Source organism: Equus przewalskii, chromosome 4 (assembly GCF_037783145.1).
Source record: "Equus przewalskii isolate Varuska chromosome 4, EquPr2, whole genome shotgun sequence".
Lineage (NCBI taxonomy): Eukaryota > Metazoa > Chordata > Mammalia > Perissodactyla > Equidae > Equus > Equus przewalskii.
In genome coordinates this window covers 32,325,398-32,347,554 of record NC_091834.1, presented here as the reverse complement: position 1 = coordinate 32,347,554, position 22,157 = coordinate 32,325,398, and the positions used below count along the sequence as shown (strand labels likewise).

Here is a 22,157-nt window from a genome sequence, read left to right as displayed (position 1 = left end):
GAACCTTTGAAAACTTGCGTGGGAACCAGTCATAAAAGGACTTCTATAGGAGACTATAACCCAGGTTGCAAACAACCAGCTTCTAGAACACAATCTCTTTAAGAGTTGAGGACACCCTACTATATTCTAGTCCATTGTTCTTAGGAAAAATCATCCTCGGGGAATTCTGCTGCTGAACACAGGTGATTTTCTACCCAGGAATACAGCTCCAGTATTCACTATTCTCCTCTCTACCTGGTCCCAAACACGGTGATGGCTGTAAGTCCAAGCTGTGGAGGCTTGAGAATCAGTGAACAACTCAGAAAGGACCCATTATAGCCAGTTCCTAATTCCAGCATTCATTTCTTGACCTCCCTTTAGCCAAGCATATTTACACCTTTGTCAAAAAATTAATTGTCTATCATAAAGTCAACCCTTATAATTAATAATGGAGCTAAAGAGGTGTTCATTATTTTAGACAATTGCTTTAAATGTAATATTCTGATTTCTGAAACAGATTCTATTCAGGAATAGAAAAAAAACAACCCCCAAATTCTTGATCCAATAGAATTGCAGAGCCATAGAAGAGTCTTGAGACAACACTGGGAGATTGAGAAAAAAAATGTAAGCTTGGTTTATTATCTTTGTAGTTTATTTATATTTTAAAACACCCATGCTTTAGAGTTAGGTAAATCGGGGGTCAAGACCTGGTATGTAACCTTAGGAAAGTTACTTATACCTCAATTTCCTCACACATGAAATGGGGGTAATTGCATTTCCTTTTGAAGGTGATGTCCTTTAAGCGCAATATCTTAAGGAAGTTTCCAGTACAACACTTGGGACATACCAAGAACTTAGCAAAGTTGCTTATTTCTCTCACTTCGCACCTTTACCCCTTCCACTGGAGTAAATATCAAAACCATAAGATAAATTGCCTATATTCATCTCTATTTTTGTAAAGTTCTTATTGAGCCTTTATTTTTTCCTAATTTTTTTAGGTTTGACAATACTCAGCTTATAAATAAAGGAATCCATGTTACCTAGATAAACATTTAAAGCTAGCTTTGCATCCAGCTTTGTCATTGCCCTCTAGCTATTACTACATAGGGTGAGACTGACAAGCCAGGGTTTCACAGTGTTCCTTTTGAGCATCTTACTGGGCAATGGGGAAGACTCTGAAGAAGCCATTCTATACAGAGGATCCTATCCCAGGGAGGTCATCATTCCTTAAGGTGACTCAGCCACTACCCATAAGCTTTATCTTAAAACTAGCAAATCATTTGCTAAAATGCTATTCTCCCAGAGTTATAAGCCAGAAACCTGGAGGGATTTGCAGCAGTGATTGGCAAGCTACTACCTGAGGGCCAAGTTTGGCCCACCTCCTGTTTTTATACACCGTGGACTTAAGAATGAGATTTACATTTTTTAATAATTGAAAATAAAATAATAACATTTCATGACAATTGAAAATTATATGAAATTCAAATTTCAGTGTGCATAAATAAAGTCATATTGGAACACAGGCACACCCATTCAATTTGTGTATTGTTTATGGATGCTTGCATGCTACAACGGCCCAATCAAGTAGTTGCGACAGAGACTATACATCCCACAAAGCCTATCCGAACATTTACAAAGTTTGCTGCCCCTGATGGAGAGCACAGATGCCGGAGCCAGAGAGCCTGGCAGCACAGCTGAGCTCTGTGTTCCTTCCACTGCGGTGAGGTCTCTCATCTCCTCTGTTTCCTCAACTGTATAATGAGGATGATAACAGCATCCATCTCATAGGGTTTTATGAGGATTAAGCAAACATATAAAGTGCTTAGAAGAGCATATTAAGTAGTATGATGTGTCTGTTGTTATTATTAGCCACCATAATGTTTTTCATAAACTAAAGCAGCAGCAGCTTCCCAATTTGTTAGCAATAACTGAAAGAATTTCATTTGCAGCACTCCATTCAATTCAATTCTTTAGCAGAGGGGCAGTAGGAAGGTGCTAAAGACAACTGAAAGGACAATTAGCATTGATGCTTATCCACAAAACTAATTCTGCATTACTTACAAATATTTTATATGCTATATACTTCTTTCAAACTTGAATCTTGAAAGAGCTTACACTTCTTTGAGTTCAGCCCTCACCATCTCTTCCTCATAGTTGGTTACCTCTTTCTGAAGAAACAGACTTAAAAACAGAGACCAAGGAACAGAATAGAGAGCCCAGAAATAAATCCACGCCTGTACAGTCAACTGATCTTTGACAAGAGTGCCAAAGTACACAATAGAGAAAGGATGGTCTCTTCAACAAATAGTGCTGGGAAAATTGGATAGTCAGAACTAAAGGAATGAACGTGGACCTTTATCTCAGACGATACACAAAAATCAACTCAAACTAGATTAAAGACTTAAAAGTAAGAGCTAAAACAGTAAAACTCCTAAAAGAAAGCAGAGGGGAAAAGCTTCATAACATTGATCTTGGCAATGATTTCATGGCTATGACACCAAAAGCACAGGCAACAAAATAAACAAGTAGGAAAACATCAAACTAAAAAGCTTATGCACAGCAAAAGAAACAACAGAATGAAAAGACAACCCATGGAATGGGAGAAAATATTTGCAAAACATATATGTGATAAGGAGTCAGTCTCCAAAATATAGAGGGAACTCCTGCAACTCAATAGCAAAAAAGCCTAATAACCCAATTAAACAATGGGCTAAGGACTTAGACATTTCTCCAAGGAAGATATACAAATGGCCAACAGGTATATGAAAAATTGTTCAATATCACTGACTATCCAGGAAATGCAAATGAAGGCCATAATGAAATCTCACCTCACACTGATCAGGATGGCTATTATCAAAAAAACAATGGACATTAAGTGTTGGCAAGTATATGGAGAAACTAGAACTCTTTTACATTGTGGGTGGGAATGCAAAATGGCGCAGCCACATGGAAACAGAAGGGAGACTCCTCAAAAATTAGAAATAAAACTACCATATGATCCAGCAATTCCACTTCTAGGTATATATATCTAAAAGAACTGAAAACAGGATCTCAAAGTGATACTTGCACACCCATGTTCGTTGCAGCATTATTCACAATACTCAAGATGTCTATCTACGGATGAATGGATTAAAAAAATGGCATAGACATGCAATGAATTGTTATTCAGCCTTAAAAAATAAGGAAATCCTATCATATGCTACAACATGGATGAACTTCAAGGACATTATGCTAAGTGAAATAAGCCAATCACAAAAAGACAAATACTGCACATGATTCTATTTATAAGAGGTATGTAAAGTAATCAAACTGACAGAAACAGAAAGTAGAATGATGGTCGCCAGGGGCTGGAAGGAGGAGAAAACTGGGAGCTGTTCAAGGGATATGGATTTTCAGTCATGAAAGCTGAAAATTTCTAGTGATCTGCTACACAACACTGTGCATGTAGTTAATAATACTGTTGTCATCAGTGCCCTGGAGTTGATTCCGACTAATAGTGACCCTGTGTACTGCAGAGCTGAAAGCTTCCCGGTCTTTTTTGCCCCATTCTCTCAACAGTATAAATGCTCTGCTGCCATGGCCAATTTTTTCGGAAGTAGGTGGCCAGGTCCTTCTTCCTAGTCTGTCTTAGTCTGGAAGCTCCGCTAAAACCTGTCCACCATGGGTCGCCCTCCTGGTGTTTGAAACACCCGTAGCATAGCTTTCAGCATCACAGCTACACACAGACGCCACAGTATGACAACCCACAGGGGGTGCCTTACTGGGAAATGCACTAGCTGGTGGCATGGGCCTGCTGAATCTTAGCCACTAGACCCCCATGGCTGGCTAACAATACTGTACCATGCACTTAAAATTTTGTTAAGAGAGTAGATCCCATGTTGTGTTCTTACCACAATAAAAAATAGTAGAAAAAAAACTCCACAAAGGTCAGAGGACTCATGTCTAATCTACCCTGATGATTGCTGTGGGATTTGAAAACAGTACTCTACTTTCTGAATCAAAGACAAAACCTAATATATAGTTGCTTGATATGAGACAACAGGGACTGTCAGAATTTTTCTCAAATTCAGGACTTTCATTTTTGGAGTTGGATGTCCAAAAAGAGGACTTGGAGGAAGGTATACATAAGCAGAAAACAATGACCCTAGTGAGAACACTGCCCAGGACCTGAAATGGAGGAACCCTGTGCATCACAGTGAACAAGCACAGCATCACACGCAGCAAGTGATCCAACACTTGTTAGATGTTGATGACTTTTTCAATTTTTCTGTGCAACCTCCAAAGTAAATACTGTGAATCTTGCTCATTAATGCATTTCTTAAAACGTCAAAATTCAGAAAAACATACTGCGGGGCTGAAATTACACGAAACAAAACCAAACAAAAATCTTAATTCTGAATTGTTTCAGACGTTCAACTGGGTGAAAAAGAAAAATGCGTGAAGGAAACCATTTTCTGAATCACCTAAGAGAAGTTCCAATCTCTCACCTTCCTGAATATTTACCAGCACACTCTATCTTGACCTAAACTTTTCTTGTATAAATAGTAGCTGAGTAATTTTGAGGCTAGGGATTGCTTCGCTTGAATCATCCAGATAATTCAAACAACTCATTTTCTAAGAACGATCTGGGCGAGGCTGCCCCGCCCAGTAAATACCTTCTGTCCTCCCCAGGCCATAGCCGAGCTATGCCCCCCCCTTAACCAGACGACAATGTCCCCTAGCCAGGAAACAAGCCGTTATTCTTCAGTGAAATGTGCAACCGCAAGGCAAATGCTCCCTTTGCACCCATTTCCTGAAGTTTACTCCTGTTTCCCAAGTGCGCTTTCATATTTTGATCTTTCAACGTCTCCCCCGTCCCTCCACCAAGCCATCTAAGAGCTGCTCTGCTGCATTCGGCCCCTTCGTCGTAGTACTTCACTTTGCTTAGAGCCAATGGCCCTGTCCCATAAAGTTGTTTAAAATAAAAAACGTATCAGAAAACAGCCAAGCAGGAAGTAAAAAAGAATTCCCGGGGCACTGTATCGGTGTTGGAATGTGCCATTCGTTTCGAAGGGAGGAAAGTCCTGGTGTGAATTGCAACGCAGGTCTTTCATCACTTACCCGACCTTTGCTTATGCACAGCCTGGGCGTATAAAACACAAAGATACCGCAGCGCCCAGACAGGGGCGGAGGCTGGGAACCGAAGCCGGTGCGGGAGGGGGTTCCGGGGCGCGGCCCCTCCCGCCGGCCCGCTTGGTGCGCTCCGGGGCGGGCCGGCGGGCGGGCCGTGGCGGTGAGGCAGGCGCGCAGGGCGGCGGCGCAGTCTACACCATGGCGTACCCGGGGCATCCTGGCGCCGGCGGCGGGTATTACCCAGGCGGGGTAAGTGCGGCCCGGGCGCGACCCTTGGACACCGGGCCGTCGAGAGGCCACACCGGGAGACAGTGCTGCGCGGCTCCCCGGGCGCCGCCCGCCCCGCTCCTTCGGCTCGCTGCCTCGCGCCGGGCGCCTGTCCTTCGGCCTCTTTCTCTCGCTCTCCCCTCCCCCGGCCCTGCTCCCTCCGGGTGGCTGCGCGGGCCGAGGCACTGGCGCATCTTGACCCAAGAAGCCCACCCTGTGACTCTCGGATACGCGGCGTGAAATTGTGTAAATTGACTGTTGCCTTCCTCCGCCGCCTTCTCTGTTTGTCCCAAGAGCAACAGCCATTTTAATCTAGAATGGTCCGGGGATCTACCTCTCGCTCTCTTTAAAAGAATGAGAAAAAAAGAAAAGTCAGGGAAAGACCGCGGGAGTAAAAGTCCTCCAGGAGGAAGGCCGCTCCGCCCGGCATCGTGGATGCGCGTCGTCCTGGGAACTGTTTCCGAGCAGAATGTCCCCTCCCCGCGAAATAGCCCAGCGGAGACACCTTACCCCTCCCTAGGCTACACCTGTCTCCGAAAGCTTTAAAAATACCATAAAAGGTATAAAAATAAAAGGAAAACAATTACGGGTCCTGCTCTTAAATGGCTTGCCGAGGTTGCATTTACCTCAGTAACTTGCAGGTTAATAGGGATTTTTAAAGTTGCTTCACTTTATGCAGATGTCACTGTCTGGACAACTCCTTTTGGTCCAAGCTGCCAATTTTTAAATTATAGTAGGGTGAGAATGGAAGAAAGGGGTGGAGTGACTGCAGTGAGTGTGTGTCCGCTGGGGAGAGGTAAGCCGCGTGAAGGACGGGCAATTGCCTGGCTTTGCACAAAGGCACTCAATGGTGAAAGGATAAACCTTGATTCAGCGGAATGATGCTTTTGTGTTTCTGTTTTACAGTATGGAGGCGCTCCCGGAGGACCCTCGTTTCCCGGACAAACTCAGGATCCACTATATGGTTACTTTGCTGCTGTAGCTGGACAGGTTAGCTTTTCTCTTTATATTACAGACTTGTCAGATTCTACATAGCCTTTGTTATGTAGCGGCCTTTCCTCTAGAAGAGAATCCCTTTGCTTCTGCAAAAGAAAAAAGAGAAAGAAATTTATAGTCAATTACTTCTGAATATTCAGAAAAAATTAGGACAAAGTGTTACTAGTGTTTGTTCAATTCAAACTAAACTTGAACTGGGGTCAGATTGAACAGAATAGGGATTATAAATATGCTTTGAAGATCTGTAAGGTAGAAAGATGTCTTTAGAACTGTGAAGTGTCAGGGTCCAGGGTGCTTTCCAGAGAAAAATTCCACATCTGGTGAGCATAACCCCTGTTTGTACAACTTAAAGGCATATACTAGTAATTCTGTAGCCAGATTCTAATAGACACTTACTTTTGGAGTGAATTTGATTGTTATTAATCAATTACCCCCTTAAGAAATAGGTTTTTATGGTAAAAACCCACCAGTTTCAAAATAAGAAAGTTACTACTCTCTTCTTACTATCAGGAAGTTCATCTTGTGAACTGTTTAGTTTCTCTTTGTGCAGATGCGGTTACTAGGTCAGCTCTTCTTGTCCTTATTAGGTGTTGTGGCCTGTTGACCCAGAGAGAGAATTTAGATCAGCTCCCCAAGGCCTTTCACTTCTCTGCAGTCTGAGTTGTATGTGACAGGTGGCGGTGTGCCTTGTGGGAGAACACTTCTCTAGCTCCCGGGTCACTGTGTACGGTAAATATACTGTTGGGCTAATCCAAATGTGTCCAGAAGGGATGCTTGCTGTTGTGGGTTCACTTTAGCTTTGTTTTGATCAAAAGCTAGAACTGATGCAATCGGAATGTGAAAATGCCATAGAATATTATGGGATAAAACCTAAGAACACCTTTTAGAATAGCACTCTAAGAAATACGGTTTGAGAAATTGAATGGAAAATTGAGTCTAAAACAGAAAGAGCTTCCCCTTAAGTATCCGCTTAATCTGTTAATGATCTGTACCTTTGAAACCACAAGACACAGCAAACCTCAAGACTCCTGTTCTTAGATTGCCTGTGCCTTCAGCCGTGTAAGTGACCCCACCTGCTTAGCTTTCAGCAGCCCTGGCCTGCAGCAGCATATCCATCGTCTTTCACACTGTTGATCCTGCTCCTCACATAGAACTTATAATACTCATGGACTTGAAGATTTAAGTATTTTATTTTAAAATCCCTAAAAATAACATACTGTCTAGTTTTGACCTACATCAGCCAATGAATAGGCAGAATGTATCTTCTAGATATAATTGTGGTCTGAGAAAACCACTCACCACATCATAAGCAAAGGTGATCATGGAGGCCTCTCTGTGTGAACCATGCTTTTTATTTACTGATGCCAGCTGTGTACCCTGCTCTACCCTCTCCACACTCCCCTCCCAAATAGCTGGAAAGAGGAATAAGATTTTTAAGCAACTACATAAATAATTTTATTTTAAAATGCTTGGCTTTGGCAATTTCCTAGCTCAGACTGAGAGAAGAGTAGTTCAAGACAGAAACTAGTTTTATTCATCCATTTTAAAATATCATGTATCAATGGAAGAAACTGAATTCACCTCTGTTTTATTAAAAGAGGAAGCTTACACTTGAGAATGTCTCTGCCAAATCTAATTCAGGAATTTAGAGGAAATGATGGAAAGATGTTTGTAATACAAAAGTATAGATGTAAGCAGCTTTCAGACTTTGTTAATTCTTGCATAATAATTAAAACAGAGTCTGAAATTGAATGCCCGCTTAGGGATTAAGAAATGTATTTTTTTGTTTATAGCTCTAATTATCCATTTGCGGAGCAAAACTTAACGATTTGTCTTTCATCATTAAATTGTTTTTGGAAGTAGAGTGATGAGAAGAATGACTACTCTTAGAAGGCATTTCTTAAAAAAAAGGTCTCGTGTGATAATACTCGTTTTCTTTATTACTGTCGCTACACTGAAAGTAAACAAAGAACTGGAAAGTACAAATCACCATTGTGATCCTCTTCCTATTTTTTTTCCAAAAGGATGGGCAAATAGACGCTGATGAATTACAGAGATGCCTGACTCAGTCAGGCATTGCCGGAGGATACAAACGTAAGTGACAGTCCCAAAGGTCCTCTAGAATTTCTCTTGTGTTTCATATTTTAGCTGTTACTTGTGCTTATAGCCTTCAAGGAAACTGAGCTTTTCTGATCCAGCCAAGTTTACAATTTCAAAAGCTAAATTCAGTTGTTTATTATTTCAAAATGTTAATTTAAAAATACTTCTTAATAAATCATTCCACACTACCCTCCAGTTTCGTGGGTTTCTGGGATTTGGTTCCATGTGTCTGAGACCATTCAGACCAATGAGACAGTTTATGTGGCCTCTTCCACAGAGGACCAGTTAAGGTGCTGAAATGAAAACTGCCAGGTCAGGTGTCATCAATGATAGGAGTGAACATTTACTGCTATTTGCTAGGAGCTTACTCCCTCCCGAGCCTGGTGGCACTTAGGGCTTTGAGTGTCTGGTCCTGTGCACCTGGTTCCTGAGTGGCCTACCCTGCACTTCTAGTTCTGAGTGGTTGGTCCTGTCGATCTTACCCCTTCCCAGAGGTGGCCAGTCTCCCAACCCTAGTCCTCAGGGAGCTAGTTCTGGACTCCTGGTCTCCGAGCATGCTGCTGGCCACAGAAATGCTTGCCATGACATCCCCTATGTCTTTCCTCTTTCCACTTCAGAGAATGTGTTCAGGCTAAGTAGGAAGTGTCCCTCCTAATTTCTAAACTCTTTACACTGGTCCTCCCCCCTCCTCCTCCTCAGTTCCTCACAGACTAGATCTGCTGCCTTATAATTCAGCGCTCACCCCGCCTTCCTGCCTTTTGAGCCTCTGCCACAAGCTGCAGACAGGGAACTACTGCAAAAATGCTGCATCCTGATTGGGGGCTTCTCACCATCCCCCACACACAGACCATATACTTCTTTTCGAATCAGATCTTGCCCATGACAGATATCCAGGGTAGCGAATAGTGTCTTGACTGAAGTGCTTTACTTGCCAGCTTCTTTGCCACTTGTCACTGAGACAGAACATCAAATCGAAGCCCCAGTTCCTGGTAAGCTGTGAATTAAAACACTCAAACTAGAACTCAAACCTGAGGCTGGATAGTGGCATTGTTTGACTGTTTGACATGGCACATTTACTAAATGCTCTCTTTTTAAACTATTTGCATTTCTATTTTTATTATCCTTTGTTTTTTGTGACTTCAGTATCCTATTAATATTTCCTTGTTGGGGGAATTAGTACAAAAGAGGAAACTTGCATTTCTATCATTTAATCTGGTCTAAACAAAAGAAGCACTTTCTAGATTAGGGAGTTTTTTACTGTTGTAGGCAATATATTTAAATTGTTAATCGTTAAACTCTAGCATCTGGGGCTAGTGAACAAAGAAGGTCTGATAGCAGGGTTTACAAAAGTGAGCTGTGTCACAGCGTAAACTCTTATTCTACAGCCTTTCAGTAGAAGAGGTGTGGCAGGTCTTCAAATCTGACTAACAGAGTAGGTCGTCCATCCTTGGAGAACAGTCCTTTTAAAAATTCCACTTGAGAAAGCCATGTTTGGTGATGGCCTTTCATCTTTGAGTTACAGAGAAGACATGTCGTGAGTCATCAGGAGCTGGGGATGGAATTAATTTGCTTACTGTCATCTGGTCACGGAGACTGTAATGAACCACAAAACCATCCTGCTTCTGAGGTGTCAGAGTGAGATTTGTAACGTAGAAATTATACAGTCATTGGTTTTTTAAACACAGCTTCCAAACCGAAAAGTGCAGACTGGCGGCTGGGGGTGGGGGGTGGTGAGATACTCCAGCCCAGTACCTACGGGCACCTTCTTAACCAGTTTAAAAGGAAACAGTCATACTGAGAGGTGGGGCTGATGAGGGAAGTGGCTCTAGCCTGTAAGAAGTAATTCAGCTTCTCTTTCTTCCTTGAGTGCAGTTGTTCCTCTGTGGTAAGATTGAGAGAAACAGCTGGAGGTAGGGTTTTCCTGTAGGTTTGTTAAATTGTGGATTTCTACTAGAAGAGAAGATATTTGAGGCATTCTAATAGAATGAACGGGAGAAACAGAGTAAAGGTAAAATTATAGCAAATGTTCTTTTGAAATTATTTAAAATAGAATAAAAGCTATTTCTGGGGGGAAATACAATTAAATCTGAGCAAGAGTTTTCCTCACTCAAACTTATCAGATGTCAGTGTTCTAGTTCATTAGAACTGCCTGGAATGGGCAGTTTTCTGTTCCCTCACTTTTGTTCACCACCCCCCACCCCCCATCTGCTTCCCTCTCTTTTAAATCCTTCACAAAGGATGACCAAATGTCTCTTCTTCCTGACACACGGTCTAACCCGTGGCTCTCCTCTGCACATCTTGGGTAGCTCCTTGGTACCTGTAAAACAAAAGCTAAACAGCTTAGTGGGAATTCAGGATCCCCTGTGATGCAGCCTCACTGAACCATACTTCCTCCTGCTTCCTTTGCCTGCCCTGCACTGTCATGCTTCTCTTTGCTTATGCTGGAGCCTAGTTCTACTTGGCTGTCACCAAATGTCCCACATCTTTCCTATCATTCAAGGCTTGGTTTAAATTCTGCTTCTTCTATGAAGTCTTTCTTACCAAGAAGGAGCCTCTCAGTGCTCAATGGGTCCTGGTACTTTTTGGTGCCTCCATTGTGGTGTACCACCCTCCGCCTTCATTAGAGCTGCATGTGCACATGACTTTCCGTTTCCTTAGACTGTCAGCCAGGGCAGGATCCAATTTCACTTCTGTATCTCCAGTGTTCTTGGTGTTCTGAGCCCTGTGCATAGTGAGTACTTAACAGGCATTTGTTGAGTTCATGAGTATGGAAGATTTTCTAAAATGGAAAAATCATAGCCCTATACCCTTATTGGTATTTTGACTTAAGATTGGTATTTGACATCAGGGATTATACATTAATTTTAAGTATCAGTAAAAATCAGAAGAATTTATTTGAAAAACATATCCTCCTTAGACTCTGAGAGGAGTGTACAGCTTTCTGTTTAGGGATGAGAATTCCGTCTCATCCGTTCATTCATTTATGCAACCAACACATTTTTAGTGGATGCCCACTGTGTGCTAGGTGCTAGGATGTGCAACTACAAACAGTGTCTGTGGACATTGTGAAAAGCGCTGGGATAGGTGAAGTATAGAGGCTGTGGGATCACATAGGAGGGGCACATAACCCAGACAGAAGTCAGGAAAGTTTTCCTTGCACAATTGATATCTAAACTGAGGAGAAATGAAAGTTGAGGAGAAATGAGGCAGACCAAGAAGCCAGTGGATAGGGAAGTTGTGTTCCAGGCAAACAGAATAGCACTTACAGAAGACCCAGAGATGAGAAGGAGCATGGTTCAGTCAAGAAACTGAGAGAAATTCACCATGAAGATGGCATATGGGTGTTGAATGAAGAGTCGGAAACGAGCTGGCCTGGGAAAGTATGTGTATGACCTTACATGCCAGCCAAGATGTTTGCACTTTGTCCTGAGAGCAGTGGACAGAAGAAGAGCACGTACTACCCTGAGTGTAGGAGAAAAACTAAACTGGGGGACATGGGTGTGGAGGACGTGAGGAGTCAAGGATACCTGTTAGGTGTCCCCTGGAGTCATACAGGTGAGAGAAATGCTAACTAAACCAGAAAAGTGACCGTGGGACTGGAAATGGATGGATCCTAAAGCTGTTTAGAAGGTGATCGAATATCAGAGGAGAGGGAATTGAGGACACACTCCTAGGTTTCTGGCTCCAGTGAATGAGTGGTTGGTTGTGCCATTCAGAGAACTGGGATACAGGGAAGCTGTCTGCTTCAAGACCACTCAAAATCCTTGATCTAAAGCTAAACACAATTGGCTCTGTCCTGTAGTTATCAGGCCCTCTAGAGCAGTGGTTCTTAAACTTGAGCAGCATCAGCATCACCTGGAAGTCTTGCTAAAACCAGATTGCTGGGCCCTGCCCTAGACGCCTGGGATAGACCTGAGGATTTGCATTGTTAGTGTGAATGTATATCACCTGGGGATCTTGTTAAACTGTAGATTCTGATTTTGTTGGTGTAGGTTAAGGGCTGAGATTCTGCAATTCCAGAAGCTCCCAGGTCATATAGCTGGTCCAGGAATCACACTTTGAGTGGAACAGTGGTCTTAACCTTGGCTGCTCACTAGAAACATCTGAGCTTTAAAAAAATACTGATGCCTGGGTCTTACACTCAGAGATTCTGACTTAATTGTTCTATAGTGGTGGTGACTATACTTAGTAATACCGTATTGCATACTTGAAATTTGCTAGGAGAGTGGATCTTGAAAGTTCTCACCACACACACAAAAAAGGTAACTATGTAAGGTGATGGATGTGTAAACTAACCTTATTGTGGTAATAATTTTGCAGTATATTCATATATCAAATCATTACATTGTATACCTTAAACTTACACAATATTTTCTGTCAATTATATCTCAATAAGCCTGGGAAAGATCATAATAGTTGTTCTGTGGTGCAGCCCAGGTATCAGAATCTTTTAAAGCTTCTGAGTGATTCAGATAAGCACCCAGGGTTGAGAACCACTGGTCTAGACTGGAGAGACTTCATACCTCCACACAAAGTCACGATGAAGAATTGACAAACTTTTTTTTGTTTTTTGGTAAGTAGGATTGGCCCTGAGCTAACATCTGTTGCCAATCTTCCTTTTATTGCTTGAGGAAGATTGTTCCTGAGCTAACATCTGTACCAGTCTTCCTCTATTTTTTATACGTGGGATGCCACCACAGCATGGCTTGATGAGCAGTGTGTTGGTCCGCACCCAGGATCTGAACCTACAAACCTCGGGCTGCCGAAGCAGAGTGTGCAAACTTGACCACTGCGCCACTGGACTGGCCCCAAGAATTGACCAGCTGTTTGTCTAAAGTGTAGCAAAGTGTTGCTTCCTCTCACGTCAGAGAACTGTGTCTGTGGATCAGATGGAGAGTGAAGGATCAATGTAGAAATAGTCCCCAGCCTTTTATTTCAGGTTCTAGAATATGCCAAACACAGAATCTGTTAAAAGTAGAAAACCTGTAGTTTGTACTGTTTGGAGACATTACAGTAATAAGAGTTAGCTCAGCTATATTTTAAATTGTTTGGTTAGAGATAAAAATGAAGCTAGTAAGAGCTTTAAAAAATGTTAGTTCTGGGGCTGGCCCCATGGCCAAGTGGTTGGGTTTGTGCACTCTGCTTCAGTGGCCCAGGGTTTCGTAGGTTCGGATCCTGGGCACGGACATGGCACCACTCGTTAGGCCATGCTGGGGCGGTGTCCCACATGCCACAACTGGAAGGACCCACAACTGAAAGTGCACAACTATGTACTGGGGGAATTTGGGAGAAAAAGGAAAAAAAAAAAAAAATGTTCTGCATGCACCTTAACAAACTTGCAGAATTTATGCTAGCTTTGCCCACATGACCCTCATCACTTTGGCCTTCTAGCCTTATAGCTTCTTTATACCTATATAATATTTTGTCATTGATTCCCACCAACACAAAATAAAATGCAGGGAATTCTTTATTTTTAATTTGCTAACAGTTGGGTAGATTACCAGTAGGCCATTAATCAATAAGTATATTCTAGTTTAGTTGTCTAAGTGAGGTATGGACATGCCCTCAGAACACTCTCGAATTGTAAGTAAACTGAAAACGCTTCTGAACAGTGGCCATCACTAAACTGGTCATTGGATCTTATTCCAGAGCGCTCTTACTTAACACACAATTCTAGTAAGTGCATTTATCTGGTTTCATATACAAGCTTATTGAATATGAAAAGAGGTCATAGGCTACTTGAGGTAGGAGGTTATTGTTCAGTGCCTGACGTTAAAGGGAAAAGAAAGAAAAAGCACGATGAGACACAGAACTAGCAAAACCAGCTATTTACGGTCAGTTATGAGTAGGAACAAAGCAACCCTACCTTCTTACTCACCATGTGGATGTAATACATTGTGGTTCATTATGGTGAATTGAACTCACGGTATCACAAAGGCAAGAAAGAATATAATACTTTAAAAAGACTATATTATAGAAAATGTTAAGCCTGTCCAAGAATAGAGAGAACTATACAGTGAACTCCCATGTACCCATCTCTCAGCTTCAACAATTATCAGTCTGTTGCCATTCTTGTTTCATCTGTAACCCTGCCCGTTTTCTTTTGAAGCAAATTCTCGATATCGTAACATTAATTTCACTTAGAAATAACTTCAGTGTATACTTTTCTAAAAGACAGTGACACTTTTTCCCCCAACTTCAAAACCTTGATCACACCTAAAAATATTAACAGTACTATGCAATGCTTTTTTAAAAGATTGCTATTAAAGTTGTTAAAATCAAATTTGGGTTCTAGAAGGAATCCTCTCTATCTGGAAAACATCTACTTTAAAGCTCCATATAATTTAGTTCCATGTAAATTGAGTAGCATATAAAAATAAAAGTATAAATAATCACATTCCTAATTAATTTGAATGTATCCAATGTAATGTGAATTTTTGGAATTGTATTAATATATATGTACTTTTCTTGATTTAACAGCTTTTAACCTGGAGACTTGTCGGCTTATGGTTTCAATGCTGGATGTATCCTTTACCTTGATTGCTGTCTACAGTGTTTTTCCCTGACAAAATTTCCTTCCCAAAGGAATTCATCTAAGATTTAATACCCAGTAAAGACAAAGTGACAAATAACCACGAAAAAGTTTTCCAGAATCATTAGCTTTTAAGGTGTAATTTGGTGTTAAAAAGGAAAGAAGCTTAGTAAATAGAATGTTAGTTATTCAAGAACTCAGGGAGCATCAAAGGAGAACAAGTATAGAAATCTGAGTGGTCAGGGAAACTGTTTAGCTTTAACATTGATTGCTCTGCACAATTGGCACGTGAACTTCAAGCTGTGGAATTTTTCACATCACAGTTGTGGACTCAGTTTAGCAAGTGCTGAACCTATGGTGCCTTCCATTCCACCTCATTTTCCAAAAGTGAAAACCCTGGGGGCTGGCCCCGTGGCCGAGTGGTTAAGTTCGCGCGCTCCGCTGCAGGTGGCCCAGTGTTTCGTTGGTTCGAATCCTGGGCGCGGACATGGCACTGCTCATCAAACCACGCTGAGGCAGCGTCCCACGTGCCACAACTAGAAGGACCCACAACGAAGAATATACAACTATGTACCTGGGGGCTTTGGGGAGAAAAAGGAAAAAAATAAAATCTTAAAAAAAAAAAAAAAAGAAAGAAAACCCTGGGTCTGGGAGGGCTTACCAAGAGTGTTAGGGCCACAGAGGACCCCAGGACTGAAGGGTAAGCAGCATAGCCTGGGGCACCCGGAAGGTGCAGCCTAGTTCCAGTAACAAGACAGCATCTTATACGTGGCTCACAATGGCCATGTTATTTCCTTGTATTCACATCACATAGATTATCTTTTTCCCATAGTGAAAAGATGTACTCAGAGGTTTTTCTCCATAGGCCCTTTTTATTTTATGATTAGAGTATCTTTTTATTATGGCATACCAAGAAGAATGTTTAACCTTTTTAGCAGAAAGCAAATTAAATTCCCTTATCCTTGATTTTTGATTTAATCATTAGAAATGTTGCAAAATAAAGATGCCCTAATCCTTGATTACAGTTCAGAGAGATATGTCAGGCACAATGGGTTTCAATGAATTTAAAGAACTCTGGGCTGTACTGAATGGCTGGAGACAACACTTCATCAGTTTTGACAGCGATAGGAGTGGAACAGTGGATCCTCAGGAACTGCAGAAGGCCCTGACAACAATGGGTGGGTATGGCTAACTCCAACTGTCTTTTCATTGGTAGAAGTAATTTTTTTCTTTTAATTTCTATAACTAAGTGCTACATGAAGGCAGTTTCTGTTTTCTGGAAGTAGTGTGTATTCATAATTAAAATGAGTACTCTATCTTAAAAAATTGTGCTTATTTTTAATGTCTGTTTGTAATCCTTTAACTTATTTTGCTGGATGATGTTTCTTCCTTTCAGGATTTAGGTTAAGTCCCCAGGCTGTGAATTCAATTGCAAAACGATACAGCACCAATGGGAAGATCACCTTCGATGACTACATCGCCTGCTGCGTCAAACTGCGAGCTCTGACAGGTGTGTTCTTTGCGATGGGGTCGGCACCATGGGCCAGAGAGACACAGTTTTTATGACATTTCATTTCTCAGTGCTTCTGAACTTTTATTGGCCCCAATTTTTTTACTTTTTTGTTTTTCTAGCTTCGGTGGCTTTTTAACATTGCTATTAAGCATATCTAGCAGAATAATTCTGTCTTTTCAGAAATATTTTTCAGATTAGTAAGTAATCTGCCATTAAAATAATCTTAAATAAATTTTACTAAAATGTTCCAAAACATAACAAGCTAAATTGTGCATTTTTGTTCAGTCTGAGCGGTTTTCTGTGATGTCTCCCTAGACTATGAAATATTTGAAGAGTGAAATTACTCATTTGTAGCTCTCTTTCCTAATTCTTCCTGTTGGAAAACAGTTTAAAATGGTGGTCCTCTGTTTCAGATGTACTTCTTAAATGAGGCTATATCAATAATTTCTTTTTTATTCCCTCTATTCTTTTTGTTTCTTTTGTATATTTTTTTCTTGTTCCATTCCTCTCTTTAGTTTTTAACTCTTTTTAATGTCTGGTTTTATAATTTTTTTGCATCCTAACAAAAATTTGAGGGCAGATTTTTTTTTTATTAAAGTAAATCCTTTTCGATAGGACAGAGCTCAAATGGGTAGAATATTTGATCATAGCCCATTTGTCATTTTAGGGCTCCATCTATCCATTTCCTAATTAAACAATAGCTATGTTATTAAGAAGTTTAAAATTCTGTGCTTTCATCACACTTAAGTAATGGCCTCAGAGTCACATAGCTTTTACTGACTTGGGGATAAGGTGTTTTCTTCCAGCTCCACATTGAGAAAGACAGTTGACTCACTTCTGCGTATTGCATTACTTTGTTGCATATTAAATCTATTAATATTCATATAGTTGCCTTCTTTTGTCTTTTGTTCATGTTAGCTGGTTGTATAATTTAAATGTTACTGCAGTTTGAACCCAATACCAAAATAATTAACTGTTATGATTTCAGATAAGATGTTTTTAAAAAAACATAAATTTTACTGTGGTGTTTTACAGACAGCTTTCGAAGACGGGATACTGCTCAGCAAGGTGTTGTGAATTTCCCATATGATGATGTAAGTCTCAGCAAATTCAGAACTGAGTAGTCAAATAAGACGTACCAAATGGGCATCCGTTTTGAAGTGAGCTGTTAGGAGCATCTTAAGCATGCCAGACAATCAAGAATGAAATAATCAGAAGGAGTTACCATTCAAAAGTTATTAATTTCATTTATTATTAATCTTATCCATAGACCACTGTTTTATTTACATTAAAAGACCTGGGTCAAAGTCTGGCTTGTCCCACTTATTAACTCGGTCACTTAGGCAGATTTCATTACTCAAGACTGTTTAAGGAAAGAAGAAGTAATAATAATGCCTTCTTCACTGGGCTAGTGGGAGATTTCAATTAGAAATGTCCTTGAAAAACACCATGCAGATTTGTATCTGCTTTTGCCCTCATTAAACAAATCATCTCAGTCATTGAGAAATAACTTTAACAGCTCAAAGCTGTACTTGGCATACGAGTGTTCTTCATTGAGGACCTAAGGCACAAACATAAGTCACAATTTAAAACAATGTATTTACTAAACAGCCACACTAAATGAGGTAGGATAAGGCCGTGAAACTAGTGGGATGCAACGAACTGCCATCTTCGATGGCATTAGTTGGATATACATAACAAAGCTAGGGAGATGTTTAGTTGTTTCTCTATTTTTTGCTCAGCCATTCATTAAAAAAAAAAAAATCACTTTTAGAATGGCAATCACTGTGTAACTAAATTTTCTAAAGTGTTTCTTCATTACCAAATACAAAGATGCACATATTTTCGGTTTAGCGGCTGCTGCAGTTGAGTACACTTGAAAAAGGCTTGTGTGTAAATATGTTTGTTTATTCTGCTTAAAGGTATGTTCTCTTTAGTGTGCGTTAAATTCTCAGGTGACAGTCCTGTCACTGTTTCCAAGATGGAGAGGCAGGCTGTGGATTGGAAAGTGCACAGGCTTTGGCCTCAGACAGGGCCCCTTAGGAGATATCTAAATGTCTTGATCCTTAGTTTCTTTTCCTGGATGGAGGGATAATCAGCCTGGCCTTGTAGGAATGCTGCAAGATCAGCAGTGCACAGTGCCTCCTTCTGGCTGGAAGCATGAGAAAGAAAACTGATAGGAAAAGCAGTCTGTTGGTATGTGTTTAATAGTGAAGCAAACATTTCACAGCAAATACTGATGCTTCTAAACTGGGGTTTCTGAATTGCATAGGAATTGTCAGATATTCTGTTTCTGTGCATTCATATTCTTGCATGCTAGGATTTATTTTAGTAAAGCAGATTTTAATGGAATTGTTTGAAAACACTCTGTTAAGTAGTGGGGTAATAGCCTGCAGTTTGGAAGTCCCCTCGTGATAAAACGTTATAAACTGTTATTTGTATTTGTGGGTAGGTATTTTGACCATGACCATTTCTACAGTCTTAGATATTATTTGGATTTAAGATATTCTTTGGATTTTTTAGTTTTAAAGGACTAAATAATTCTTGATCCATTGGAGTAAGATCTGCCTCCTGTAAGAAGCTTTGATGTGGGAAACCCGTTGGATTTTATACTAGACTTCTTCCCTCAAAAAGTGCACCTTTCGTCCATCATTTACTCTTATTTTAGAAAGGACTTTTTAAATCCATAATTCATATTAGAATACCAAAATGTAAGCTGCCTAAAAATAAGCTAGGGGGGTATTCAGTGTTATGAGATATGCAGCATAATGCTCACTTTTCTCTCTTTCAGTTCATTCAGTGTGTCATGAGTGTTTAAATCAAGAGGAAGCTGTATGGACATAATCAACATTCCAACTGGAGTTCTCTTTTGCTCTTACTCCTCGCCTTTTCTATGTGTGTAAACTTACACTGCCGCTTTTCCTTAACAGCTGTTGTAAAGGTTTATTACTTTATGTACATCTGAAGTTTCATTTTTTGTTTTGATAATAAATCCTTTGGAATTTTGTTAATCTGTTCTAAATGTTACACCATTTAGAACTTTCTTGAGCCATTAATTATGCCTTATTTTCTTGCTAAACCTCTTTAGGTAAATTTAAGTGTGCAAAATGATATATTTCTCATTGTGGGATACTAAGCCCTTTTCATCAGACTGCAGCTGTTGTCTTTCCTCTCCTAGAAGGGCTTTTGCATGGTATTGAAAGCTATGTGCGGGGAGTATTCTTATCATGTAAGTGGTTTAGACCACTTGGATGCAAAAAAGAAACATGGTAATCGATATCAGGCTTCACCTTAGTGGAAACTTAGCACAGGCTTTACGGCTTACAGATATTTTGATGGCCATGTGAATGGACAGGGAACATGAGTGATTATTTTCTGCTTCTTGAAAACCTATTGGATAATTTGAGTGGGAAATACTGTCTGTCACCAGGTTCCTCTTTGTCATCATCCATATAAACCTTTGTTAATATACTTAAAAACCTTGTACATTATGAGCTTGCCTATGTAAAAAAGAAAATCGATAGAAAAAGATGAAGAGATTATATGAAAATATTAACGACGGTTATGTTTGGCTAATGAGATTCTAGGTGACTTTAATTTCTTTATATATTTCAGTATTTTCCAAGTTTTCTATAAAGTGTGTGCTTTCCTTATAAAATCAGAATATGTTTAAAATATTGATACTTCCATTTTGATATGCCATGTGTTCACGCTTACATTAAAAAATATACACAGTAAAAGTACTGGAAAGAAGGTACCGATATGTTGATGTGACTACCACTGGGAGTCAGGATCATGAGTTCATTTTCTTCCTTTGTACTACTTTTCCAAATATTCTCTGATAAGCAAGTATTACATTTATAATGGAAGAGATTTTTCTTTTTCATTTTGAAACCATGTGCTTTTAAGTAAAATCTGGATTCTAATGCTGGCTGTGCCTCTTACTAAATATGTGGTTTGATCATTTTAGAAAATCTCAGAGCCTCAGTTTCCCTATCTTTGAAAAGGAGATAATACCTCATGGGGTAGGGGTAGTTCTGAATATGAAAAAATGTGTTGCTTTAAGCACCAATAATGTTTCTGTTGCTTAAATTTAAAACTAGCCTAGTTTGCTCTTTTTTGCAAGAGAGCTTAACAGATAAAACAATGAAATTAGTCTATGTTCTCCCTGTCCGCAGAATATCTGTCTTATTTTAGGGTACAATGTGAGAGTTACCATTCAGATGATCAGTTAATTGTCAACCAATGAAAATAAAACATTTCTAAGCATCTTTAGCCTCATTTCACTAATTATTTTTTCAAATATTGCTAATACATATATCCATTTTATAAATATTTATTCAACCCTAACTTACATTTATGTCGGGTAGCCACACCTGGGCTACATATCAGTTTGTGAGGCAGCCTGCTTTATATTACATGGTGAGAGTAGGTTTCATGCCAGATACATTGTCTGAGAGACCGCGTAGCTTAGCTTGAGCCTGAGCTGTCCAGAAAAGGGCCAGAGGGGCTCCAAGGACCAGTGCTTGCTGTTTGCTTCAAACTCACCAGGATCCTCTGAGGAAATCATAGGGTAAGGAAATGGTCATTTCCTGGATGGTTAAGAAGGCCCTGGCTGACCCAAGGTCATGGGTCATATTTGAACCATGCTACTGCTTTGATAATTTCCAAGGTGTGCTGTGTCAGTCGTGGTTCTGAATTTGTTTTGGAGTAAGTGCTAAAGTATTACAAAACCGTCTCTCTAGAAATAGTCAATCAACTCAATTTTAATTATTGACACCTTGTAGCAAGTCTCCTTATCTCCTCCACTTATACTTGCACTGTTTTCTTTCTGTAAGCATGGAGCCTAGTCTTCAGTATGTCCCTGTAGTTAGAAAGTTTCCTTCTCCTTGACAAATTTGATGCATCCATCCTCTTTCTTTACAGTCTAAGTCTTCATTACAAGTGAATTTTGTGTTGCCTTATTTCTCTTTTATGTTGGGTTCTGTCATTCATTATGTACTTCCAATGCAGCCTCACTCCTTTAAAACTGTTGCTTGGTCTGTTTTTCTTAAAGCATCTGGCTGGAAAATGGTAAGGCCGTGAGCACAAACTTGAACACTTCAGTTATTTGGAGAATTGATTAAGTTCCTCAAATCATCCCAACTCAGGATTTAGTTTTGGAGTTGTGTGCTTCAAGAGATTCATGATTTATAAAGAACTTATAACCCTTTTCAACCCTTCCACAGGACATGGCTGCAGGAGGCCTGGTGCTTCCCTGGGGACAGTGGCGTAGGTTTGCACCCCAGCAGCCCCAGCAGTGGTGTTGAACGAATCACAGCTCTCACTCCTAGTGGGCTGACGTGGAGTTTAGACTCCAGCTGGCATGATGTTCCAGGTGGTACTGTTAGTCGATGAGATGGCATGTGACCTACAACTTCTCCTGTCTCTGAACCAGACTTTCCTGTTGCTCAGCTGAGTGTATTACTGTTTCAGGGTTCATCTTAATGACTTAGTAGATGCCTAAAATATCATAAGTACAAGAAATGCAGCTATATGTAGTCACCATAAATTTTTTTAACCTCATAATAAATGTACAAACCCTTAGTCAATGACTTCTGTTTTTCTCACATTAAAATAGTACCTTGGCTACTGATAACTACTTTTTTTCTCAGCAGA

General features: G+C 40.3%; 1 protein-coding gene across 1 annotated transcript; it reads left to right on the top strand.

Moving 5' to 3' along the window:
* Positions 1-5,145: 5,145 nt before the first annotated feature.
* On the top strand, positions 5,146-22,085 carry SRI (sorcin). Its single transcript, XM_070617421.1, has 8 exons — positions 5,146-5,340; positions 6,265-6,348; positions 8,379-8,448; positions 14,935-14,978; positions 16,017-16,164; positions 16,383-16,496; positions 17,535-17,593; positions 19,291-22,085. The coding sequence occupies exons 1-8, from the start codon at positions 5,290-5,292 to the stop codon at positions 19,315-19,317; spliced, it is 597 nt and encodes a 198-aa protein (XP_070473522.1). The 5' UTR covers positions 5,146-5,289; the 3' UTR covers positions 19,318-22,085.
* The last annotated feature ends 72 nt before the right edge of the window (positions 22,086-22,157 follow it).

Coding starts and splice junctions, on each gene's coding strand:
- SRI (XM_070617421.1), top strand. CDS start 5,290: ATGGCGTACCCGGGGCATCCTGGCGCCGGCGGCGGGTATTACCCAGGC. Junction 5,341..6,264: donor GCGGGTATTACCCAGGCGGG/GTAAGTGCGGCC, acceptor TCTGTTTTACAG/TATGGAGGCGCTCCCGGAGG. Junction 16,497..17,534: donor CAAACTGCGAGCTCTGACAG/GTGTGTTCTTTG, acceptor GGTGTTTTACAG/ACAGCTTTCGAAGACGGGAT.